Source organism: Vicugna pacos, chromosome 3 (genome assembly GCF_048564905.1).
Source record: "Vicugna pacos chromosome 3, VicPac4, whole genome shotgun sequence".
NCBI lineage: Eukaryota > Metazoa > Chordata > Mammalia > Artiodactyla > Camelidae > Vicugna > Vicugna pacos.
Genome location: NC_132989.1, coordinates 6,361,322 through 6,372,887, shown reverse-complemented (window position 1 = coordinate 6,372,887; position 11,566 = coordinate 6,361,322). Strand labels below are relative to the sequence as shown.

Sequence of the window (11,566 nt, the reverse complement as noted above, 5' to 3'; positions counted from 1 at the left end):
GGGAGAAGTCAAACCCACATGACAACTTTGTCAAAGAGAAGGAAACTACAGGGTAGGAATAGAAGGGAGCAAACACATCGAAACATGTTTCTCAAAATAAGAGCAGAGCTCTGACTGACCTTAAACTAGATGGGATATAGCAGAGAACATCAAACAGAAAATACAGATAGATCGATAGATAGATCGATAGATCGATAGATAGATAGATAGATAGACAGACAGATAGATAGAGTTGGGAGGCAGCAAGAAGAAACTTGTTTTCAAGTGTTGGAAACGTAGGCATATGTGTAGAAACATAGAAATATGTGTAGAAATTGTACCACTGTCTTTCAAAATCGAACAACCAGATACCATCAGAGACAGATAACTCTCCCAATGCCTTGAAAAGTCCAGTTTTAGGTGGTCTAGCCATTGTCACATCCTCTCTAGACAAGAAAAGACAAAATAATTCTCATCTTTCCTACAACCTGTGACGAGACCCTGAGGAAATAATTTCCTCCTTTTTCTGGGTCTCGGTCTCTCGAGCTTTCAAATGAAAGTTTGGATCAAACCACCCTCAGGTCTTCTTTAGTTTTCTACCCGTGGAATAAAAGGTTAAGAGGGAAAAAAAATTCAGAAACAAAATCTAACTACACAAGAGTTCTCTACCTTAAGAGAAATGGCGAGCAGGAGAATGGCAGGGATTGTTGTAGGATCAACAATCATTTTAAGCATCTGAGAGCAGAGACGTGAAACACAAGACACGGAGAGGAACAGCCTTACCTGAAACCGTGTAATTAATGGCATCGGGAAGGCCTGGAGAGTCAAGAAGCAGGTCCCACTGGGAGCCTCGTGTCCTTGGTGAAGAGACTGCACAAGCCAGGAAGGGCTGCTCTGATCAATCAGTTGGGTCTGCAATTGGGTCTCTCTCAGTGTGGCGAAACCTGCACGCCTCCATCTTCCTGAAGGAAATGGGCCTGAAATGGAAACACGTGGGAACTATAAAGGTAGAGAAGAGACATTTCCAGGAGAAAGAAAGTCTTGTTTGGTCAGAACGCCTCTAGAACTTCCTCCCATGCTATGGAAGTAATAGTTGAGTGAGATGCTTGGGGTAGTCGCCAGCCATATGCAGAAAATACCCAGTGCTTTCCACTGGTGGAAAGGGTTTGAAGAAATGCATTAAGACTGGTTAAAATGGGAAGAAAATGGGTCTGAAAGAAGAAACGATCACTAAAGAAGAAACATCACTGAAGACACTGTGCTAAACCCCTGGCAAAATCTTTAGGGATTAAGAAAAAGCCTTTCAACATTGCCCTGCTAGTTTCAATTTTAGTGAGAATAAAATCTTTAGCACTTAAGCAATTTTCAGAAATTGATAAATGTCAAATGTCCCTAGGCTCTCAAATAGCTTAGTTCATACAAGGGTGAGTCAAATATACAATAATATGTATGCCTCACTGATATTTGTTTGTGTTTGGAATGTATTTTTAAAAGTAGGAATAAAGTGCTGGTTTAGTTACATTCATGAGGCGAACGTCCACACAAGTGTCTTCCATCATGTTGTCTGTGGCTATGATTCCCTGGTAAATACAAAATTTGGAACAAGGAGAAGAAATATGGCTCCATGTCTTGTTGGAAAATCTCGTTTTTCTAAACTACCCATTCATAAAATGAGTCTACAAAATGCTCGTACTCTAGTTAACTTTCAGCTGTGTTTTAGTTTTGAATTTTATACTCAGAAAATTTTTGAAAATACAAAAGTATAATAGTGGGGGGAAAAAAGAAAAAAGGAAAAAGCCTTTCAGAAATAAGAGTTAAAGCACAGAGAGATCATACATCCCTCTTTCAGAAGGGAAGCAGGGTGGGAGAGGGCTGGATGAGGATGGGTGGGTCTCCTTGCTGGGAGCCAACGCAGAGCCTCTCCCCTAGGAAAGAAGCCCCTTGATGTGCCAGGTCCAGCACGCAGCTGAGAGGTTTTATAACTTGCCGTTTTTCACTGCCATCCATTGTTCTCCCTTCTGCTGTAACTCAGAAAGTTACTTCTGTTCTTACAAGTCCTTAGAGAACCCTCCGCTGCCACATCTCTGTCCCCAGTCTCCTGTAATTAAAGCTCTTAGGGAAGGAAGACTCCTGCAGAGTTCTCTGCTCAACTCAGCTCACCAGTAAACAAACACTCTCCCAGGGGTAGGTGGAGAGGAAAAGTGAGGAGAGATTTTCTATAGGTCAATCTGAGAAGAGTTGTCTGTCCCTCCATTCCAAAATGGAATAGGAAATGGTGGCTTTTGTCTTGGGTTGTGGCCCACATTGTGAATACTCACTAAGTAATATATGTAGGTGAAGCCAACAGGGATCTTCTAGAGTTTTCCAGACTGTTTCCCCTCTGGTTCCTTCTTCCTCCTCCCATAACCTGCGCTAAATGAGAAGGCTCCCATCCAAGATCACACTGACCCTTCTAACTTCAGAGCTCAATTCGCCTGGAATTCGGTGAAATCCTCAAGAGGTCAATATTCAACAGACAGTCTGGTATGACAAAGAGGTCGTGTGTCCCTGGACTGAACCCTCTTCCCCAATCTTCCGTCAGCTCCAACTTAGCTGAGTTTCTGTCATACTAAGAAATTTACAAAAATAAAGGTAGCATAGCACAGACACTTGACCTTGAAGTCGGACAGAGCTGGGAGGCAACATTTTTTAGACTTTGCCTTGGACCCTTGCTCTTCTGAATATCAGTTTCTTCATCTGTAAAATGGGAATAATGATTTTCACTGGAAAACATTTGTTGTGAAAATTAAATGGAATAGACAACCTAAAGTCATCTCTCTGCTATAGAAGTTATCAGTGTAACCTCTCTCTGTTCTCTCCCCATAACAGAGACAAAAACACAGACCTTACAAAAATAATTTATGAAGCTCTCTAAACAAGTAACCAAAGCCTACAGTAAGCAAGATAAACAAATTCTGAGGAGGGAGAATTTAATTGCCAGGTTACCACATTATAATACTCAAAATATCCAGTTTTCAATGAAATTTGCAAAACATGAAGATAGTAAGAAAGCATAATCCATTCACAGAAGAAATGATCAGGAACTAAAGAAAGCTGAGAAAGCACAGACATTAGACTTACCACAAAATACTTTAAATCAACCAACTTAAATATTCTCAGATAGCTAAAGGAAACTAGAAAAAGAGCTACAGAAACTAAGCAAGCAATGTATGAATAGAGAATATCAATAAAAAGATACAAATTATAAAATGAAACAAGCTGAAGTTCTGGGGCTGAAAAGTATAATAAATAAAATGAGAAACTCACTGGGGAAATCAACAGAGATTAAAAATGCAGAAGAAAAAAATCAGAGAACCTGATGATTGGTCAATTCAGATTATCAGGTCTAAAGAAAAGAAAGAAAAAAGAATGAAGAATAATGAAAAGACCTTAAGAGACCTGTGGGATACCCTCAAGCGCAGGAGCATAGGCATTTGGAAATTCAAGAAAGAGAAGAAAGAAAGATACAGGAAGAATATTTAAGGAAATAATTGTTGAAATCTGTTCAGGTTTGATGAGACATGAATCAACACATTTAAGAAGTTCAATAAATCTAAGAAGCACAAACACAAAAGAGATCCTTACAGAGACACATTATAATGAAATTATTAAAAGTTAAAGACAAAGAGAGAATTTTGAAAGCAGCATAAGAGAAACAAGTTATCACCTACATGGGAGCAGTAAGATTTACAATATATTGTTCGTCAGAAACCGTAGAGAAAAGAAAGGAGTGAACTGACCGTTTAAACCACTGCGGAAAAAACTGTCAGCGAAGAATTCTCTATCTGGCAAAACTATCCTTCAAAGCGAAGGAGAAATAAGACATTCCCAGCCAAACAAAAGCCAAGAAAGTACACTATTAGTAAACTTCCTCTACAAGAAATGACAAAGGGTGTCAGTCAGGCTGAAATAAAAGGACACTAGACAGTAACCTGAAGCCATATGAGAAATACCAAACTCTAGTAAAAGTAGCAAAAATAAATATAAAAATAAAGGATTGTATTTTTGGTTAGTAATTTTTTTATTTCCTGCACTATTTAAAAGATTAATATTAGTGGGGGAGGCTAGCTCAATGGTAGCCTGCATGCTTAGCATGCGTGAGGTCCTAGGTTCAATCCCCAGTACCTCCACTTTAAAAAAAGAAAGATTAATATATTAAACAAAAATTATAAACCTATGTTAATTGGCATACAGTGTATTAAGATGTAACTGTTGTGGCAGTAACAAAATAAAGGAGTACAGAGCTAAGTAGGAGCAGGACTTTTGTATGTTACAAAAGCTAAGTTTGTAAAAGTCAAACTAGATTATCAAAAATTTTTTAAATTAAAAAAAATTTAAGATAAGAATTCTAATCCCTATGGCAAATGCTAAGAAAATATATTTAAAGTACACACAAAAGGAAATGAGAAGGGAATCAAAACAGTACACTACCAAAAAAAAAATCAGTTACACAAAAGAAGGCAGTAATGAAAGAAATGAGAAACTTAAAAAGTATAAGACATATAGAAAAGAAATATCAAAACAGCAGAATTAAGTCTGTCCATATCAGTAATTACTTTAAATTTCAATGAATTAAACTCTCCAATTAAAAAGCAAAAATTGGCAAAATAGATGTCTTAAAACATGATTCAACTATATGTTGTCTATAGGAGATTCACTTAGATCCAAAAACACAAATAGATGGAAAATGAAAAGATGGAGAAAAGATACTCCATGCAAATATAGCCAAAAAAGAGCTGAGGTGGCAATACTAATATTAGAAAAAATATTGTTTAGGAAGAAAAGACTGTTACAAGGGACTAAGTACATTATATGTTGATAAAATGGTCAATTCATCAAGAAGCTGTAACAATTATAAACATATCTGTATTTAACAGAGCCCCAAAATATATGAAGCAAACTTTGTCAGAAGTGAAGGGAAGAGAGACAGTGCTATGATAATAGTTGGAGACTTAATACTTCACCTTCATTAATGGATAGAGCATCTAGACAGAAGATCAATGAGAAAATAGTGGATATCAATTATGTTATAACCCAAATGGATCTAGTAGACATATACAGAACACTCTACCTAACAACGGAAGAATACATATTCTTCTCAAGTGCACATGGAGCACCCCCCAGGATAGACCATATATTACAAATCAGGTCTCAACAAATTTCAAATATTTAAATAATGCAGTGTCTTCTCTGAAACTAGAAATCAATAATGTGAAGAAAAATGGAAAAATTTAAATGTGTGGAAATTAAACACCACACTCTTAAACAACCAGTGGATCGAGGAAGAAATCAAAGGTAAATTAGAAAAAAAAGATCTTGGGACAAGTGAAAATGAAAACACAAGATACTAAAATATAGGATGCAAGGAAAGCAATGCTCAGAGAGAGATTTACAGCTGTAAAATTGCAGCGTATATTAAAAAGGAAAAAAGAGCTCAAAATGACTACCTATCTTTATACTTTGAGGAACTAGGAAAAGAGAAAACTAAACCCAAAGCTAGAAGACTGAAGAAAATTAAGATTAGAGTGGAGATAAATTAAACAGAGGTGCAAAAACAGTCAAGAAAACCAACAAAACCAAAAGTTTATTCCTTAAAGATAAACAAAATGGACAAAACTTAAGCTAGAATGACACACAAAAAGAGAAGACACAAAATAACTAAAATCAGAAATGAAAGTAGGGACCTTACAGAAATAAAAAGGAATGTAAGAGAATACCATGAACAATTTTACACCAAAAAAGTAGGCAACTAAACTGAAATGCACAAATCCTTAGAAACATACAAGTTACCAAAACTGACTCAAGAAGAAATAGAAAATGTCAACTGACATATAAAGAGAGGGAGATGTTGGCCAAAGGGTACAAAATTTCAGTTACACAAAATGAGTAAGTTCTGGAGACCTAATGTACAGCTTGGTGACTCTAGTTAATAATACTGTATTGTTGACCAGGCCGGGGAGGCCAAGAGTGGCAGCTGGGGAGTCCTCAGGCCTGCAGAGGGTCACTGAGTCCATGTAACGTGTTGACGCATCTCCTTGGGTTTACAGAAGGACAGAGCTTGCACAGTGGTGAACGTTTCAGTAAACCCTTGTGCAAGCAAATACCTAGGGAAGTGTTAGACTGCTCCAAAATCCAAAATCTAGGCATGCAAAGTGGGATACAGGCCAGCAGTCTGGGAAAATTCCACAAACCCTGCCTGAAGTCGACCCAATCTCAAATCAGACTGGAGCTTAGCGTGTCAAATGAAATTTCCGCCATTGCTGACTTCAAAGCCAAGGACCTTTTCAAGGACAAGTTTGTTTGTGTAGATAAAAGACCCAGATGCCAATTATCTGAGGTACAGTGGGCATCTGGTATTGTGTATTAGGCAGACAAACCATACTGGTTTTCTGAACTGTAGAGGGAGTTTCATTATGGTAGAAAGAGCAAGTGAAAGATCAGGAACTTCAATTTCCTGCCAGATAGTAAGCAAAAATTAATACTGCATCTCTGGGCGAACTGCATGTGTTAACGCTACCATAAACTTGAAATATACACATCTTCTTTGGCCTTTACAGAAGGTGAATGGATCTTAGAAAATTATTATGGATTATTGTAACATTAATCAGATGGTAACTCTAACTGCAGTGGCTGTTACATTGTGTGGTCATCTTTACTGGAATAGGTCAACATAGCCCTTGACACCTAGTATGTAATTTATTGACCTGGGAAATTCTTTTTTTCTCTATAACAACTTGCAAGAACCACTAAAAGTGGCTTGCTTACCTTCCAGAGCCAACAGTACGTTTTAACAATATTGTCTCAGGACTACATCAATAATCCTGCTCAATAATATATTCTACAGAGATCTTGATCATTTTAACTTTATGTTCTGTGAACAACAACTCTTGTGCTCGTTCAATAGGCTAGGTACAAAGTGGCTATGAAGGTAGGGACAGAGATCATTCACAGGCTTACAAACACGGATTAATCCTCAGCAAGCTGATTTGGTCACTACTACCACTGAGGGCCTAACCTTCCAGCAGGAGAAATGAATTTTGAGCCCCAATATCATAACTTTCCTTTGGGAAATCAACAGGCCACCTAGTGGCAGGTTTATTACATTGGAGCCCCTTCATCAGGAACAGGGTAGCAATTTGACTTCGCTGGAATAGAATTCTATTCCAGAAATAAATGTGCCTGCCTTGCCCATATGCTTCTGACAGCACCGCTACCTATATACTTACCAAATGCCTCAGATATTGTCAAAGGACTCTACACAAAGTTGCTTCTGATCAAGAAACTTGTCTCTAAGCAAAGGAAGGGTGGCAATGGACTTGTGTCCATGGAACTGACTGGTCTTTTATATATACCATCACCCAGAAGCCGTTGGCCTCAGTTTTGATACCAAGTCATTTACAGTGTCATTTTAGAAACAAGACCCTGAAAATATGGGGTTCGATCTCACAGAATGCAATATGTGCTTTGAGTCAGTAATCAGTAAATGGTGCTGTTTCTCCCATAACTGACCAAAAGTGGTCCCGTTCAATTAGAAGTTGAAACTTCACCTGGTTGTCTTGAACATCTCATGCCAGTGAACTAACAGGTAAATAAGACAACAGCTCTATTAGAGTGAGGTGGCTTGATGGATATTTATTGTCTCAGGACAATTTCCTGAGACTGGGGACTTTCTGGGTCTCTATCAGTCCTTCCATGTTCAGAAGTAAAAGATAATGGAAAGATACCGCTACCAGAAGTACAAGCAGTACCGCTGAGGATTCAGACCTCTTTGGAATAAAGATGTAGGGTACACCACCAGGTCAATTATCCCAGACAAATGAGGTTCTAGCTGAGGGCAAAGGAAGTAAGGAACAGAAAGTGGACGAAGAAACTTACAAATATCAATTATGGCTTTATGAGCAGTTAGCCTGTTGGTGTGTTTGTGTGTATGTGTGTGTACACGTGTGTGAGCTATTTTGTTCTCTCTCTCCTTCCTCTTATTATTTATATACTGATTGTTGGTGGTAGTCAATATACAGAGATTATGACTGAATATGAGCTGTACTAATGTTGCCCATAAGTGGCTACCATGGCTAATGATGGATACCATGTGTACGGAGAATAGTTCCACATTGTTATGCTGTTGTTACTGTTTAATGGAAGCTCAAATACAAGTTAAATGGTCTGGATGCTGAGCAGCCAAAGGGGTGGCCTGTGCCAGTTCTTAAGCTGTTGCCTCTACTCCAAACCCACATTTCTACACTCCAGTTTCCGAGTGTATGCTGGGGCTGCTTCGTCATCAAGGTTCACCTTAGGATCCGCCAGTAGGGTCACTGGAAGGCTACTGTAAGCCAGGAGAGGAGACAAAAAACTAATTCCTCCATGATTTCCTGGTTTTCCTCTCCAAATCATCTCAGCCATGTTTCTTCATCCTGGCAGCTCTGCAGTTTACTTTCACACTCACAGAACCAGTTTCATCGTGTCCTTCAAAGGAACAAGTACTGGTTGACCAACACCTAATCCTCAGCAGTTTGGAAATAGAGACTCTCCTGCGAGCTCCTGGGGTGTCATAACCAACTACACAGCACCCACTTGCCAGAAGTCTGGGGCCCAGCTCTGCAAACCCCTGTTCTTCCTCTCGGCTCTGGAGGAACCACCATAATAAGTCAGGAGAGGGCGGTCTTCCCCATGTCTCCTATGGAAGACACCGCCATAGGCACCTTCTGAGATGTGAATACCAGCTGGTCAGTGCTCACACCTCAGACATCTGAGCTCCAAGAATCCAGGCTTTAATGGCCTTAACCTCTTCCTGTCCATCCCCAGGCCTAAGGATAGTAGTTTCTTTCTATAGGTTTTCCTTCTTTGCAATCCTTCGTGTTCTTCTTTTGCCATTTCAGATCTCAAATATCCGGTTAGCAACTCTTTATACTACTTTTTCTTTCTGTTAAAATAACTGATATGGTTTACTCCTGGCTAGATCCGGACTGATATCTAGGTTGTAAAGTAATGGCTCCATTCTGTCTTTAGTCCTGTTCTAATCTTCATCTTCCAAAACAAATGCAGTTTAAATTTTGCAGAACTTGAAGTACAGAAATAATCATAGCTGCCATAGCAAATTTGACATGTGAAGGGTGCTTCTTAAAATGTGTTCATATATATTATCCCATTTGATGGCTTCTTACATTCATTCAGGAAGGTTTTATTAAGCAATTGCTTTCTATAAGGCACAGAGCCAGGTACTGGAAATACACAAATAATTTCTAAACACTGAAGTATATATTTATATTTCTTAAAAGAAGCTTATAACACCTCTAATGGAACATGGGAAAAGGCTAGGGACCATGCAAGAAGAATTGCAGAGACTCCATTTCTGGCATCTGGAAAGTTTCCACTTAAAATACCCATATTTATCAGGCTGAATCAATAATTAAATAATATAAAAGATATGTAGAGGGAAAAGGGCAGAGCCCAGGACATAGTAAGCACTCAATAAAACGCAGCTATGTCCGAGAATTAAGAAATAGAGTGAATTTACCTCAGGGACTTTATAAATGATGGATAATTACAATAATAACAATGCATTGCTTCTTCACAGGGCTTTAGATTAAAATGTGTTGATTCCTAAAAAAATTCTTGTGAGGTAGGGCAGGTGTCATGTTTCCCATTTATTTTTTTAAACACCGTTACTGTGGTATGGTTCCTGTACAGCAAACTACACATATTTCAGATGTACACTTTGATAAATTTTGATAGATGTACACAACAGTGAAACCACATGATTCCCATTTATTGATGAGGCAGTGACATTCACAAAGGGTGAGTGACTTATCAACATTATGCAACCAGGAGGTGGCCGTACCGGGTACCAGATGCCCTGGCATTCAGTGCTGGTCACCAATCCTGCAATGATCCAGCCTCTTCCTCAGGGACCCCATCACCTCCTGGTTCCTCAAGCTATAAATGAGGGGGTTGAGCATAGGAGTAAGGACTGTGTAGAAGACAGAGACCACCTTGTCATGGCTTGGGGCCCGGTAGCGCCTGGGCCTCAGATAGATGAACATGGCTGCCCCATAGAAGAGGGACACAGCTGTCAGGTGGGAGGAACAGGTGGCCAGAGACTTTTTACAGGCCTGAGCAGAGCGCATATGGAGCACAGCCCCCAGGATGCGAGCATAGGAGGCCACAATGATGGAAAAGGGCAGGAGCAGCATGAAGATGCAGCAAGCAAAAAGCAGGGTATCAAAAATGGATGTGTCTGCACAGGCCAGTTTCAGCAAAGCCAGCACCTCACAGAAGAAGTGATCCACATTCCTTGAGCCACAGTAGGGTAAGCTCATGGCTCCCACCATCTGTATCATTCCATCTATTATCCCAAAAGTCCACGAGCTCCCAGCAATCTGGAGACAGGCCCTCTGGCTCATGAGGATGGGATAGTGAAGAGGGTGGCTAATGGCCACGTAGCGATCATAAGCCATGAGCCCGAGCAAGAGCCCTTCAGATCCCACAAGAGAGACAAAAAAGCCAATTTGTATACCACAGCCCACAAAGGAGATGGACTTTCTGCCAGACAGGAAGTTGACTGCCATCTTTGGAACAATGTCACAGACCAACATGAGGTCCATGAGGGAGAGCTGACTGAGGAAGAAGTACATGGGTGTATGAAGTCGAGGATCAGCGTAGATGAGGAAGATGAGGAGGACATTCCCACAGAGGGCCACCGTGAAGACTGTCATGACCGCTGAGAAGAGGATGAGATCGGTCTGGCTATGAGAAAAGAAGCCCAAGAGGATAAAGCCATCTACAGACGATTGGTTCAACCTTAACCTCATGGTTCACTTATTCACGGTCACCTAGGAACATGGACAGAGAAATTATGAGACTGAGTAACATGTCTTTATTTATCTTTGGATTCTTCTTCTTCATTCAGCTGTATCACTTGTAATTCACGAGAGCTTAACGATATATGCTTAGGAACATACAAGAAGATACGCTTTCATTTTCCCATGACACAGATCATAGGGTCTTTGCTAGCTCATAGAACTGAACCATATATCTACATTTGCATGCATCCACACCAAGAAGAATAGAAACTGAGTTATATTATGTGTCACGGGACTACTGGACAAGCTTTCTTCGACAGGCAAAATATTGGCATTCCCTTATGGCACTGACTCTTTTCAGCTGGGATTAAATGGACTCAATAAGTTATCTCTAACAGGACTTGGACCATTTTATCCCTGAGATACTATTTATATGTGTTACAATAGGGGAGGTAATGGAGACTTGAGATGTTCTTTATTTTGCTCAGACCAAATATCTTAGAATCATTTTTAATTATGCTATATCTTTTATTCCCTAGATCCCAACAATCAGTAAAGCCTTTTGACTCTACATTCAGAATATCTCAGAATCCAATTAATGCTCATCCCCACTGCAACTGCTCTAGTCCAAGCCCATCGTCCTCTCTCAGATGGACTATTACCGGGTCTTACCCAGTCTCCTGGCTTCTATCCTCGAATCTCTTGACTCTAGTCTCATAGCAGTTCAAATGAGTATGCTAAAATGTGAG

The 11,566-nt window shown here is 39.6% G+C and overlaps 1 protein-coding gene across 1 annotated transcript; it reads right to left on the bottom strand.

Moving 5' to 3' along the window:
* Nucleotides 1–9,878: 9,878 nt before the first annotated feature.
* On the bottom strand, nucleotides 9,879–10,826 carry OR2V1 (olfactory receptor family 2 subfamily V member 1). The gene has a single exon (XM_006211916.2). The coding sequence runs from the start codon at nucleotides 10,824–10,826 to the stop codon at nucleotides 9,879–9,881; it is 948 nt and encodes a 315-aa protein (XP_006211978.2).
* Between the last annotated feature and the right edge of the window lie 740 nt (nucleotides 10,827–11,566).

Excerpts from the sequence above, each read along its gene's own strand:
- OR2V1 (XM_006211916.2), bottom strand. The coding sequence starts at position 10,826 with ATGAGGTTAAGGTTGAACCAATCGTCTGTAGATGGCTTTATCCTCTTG.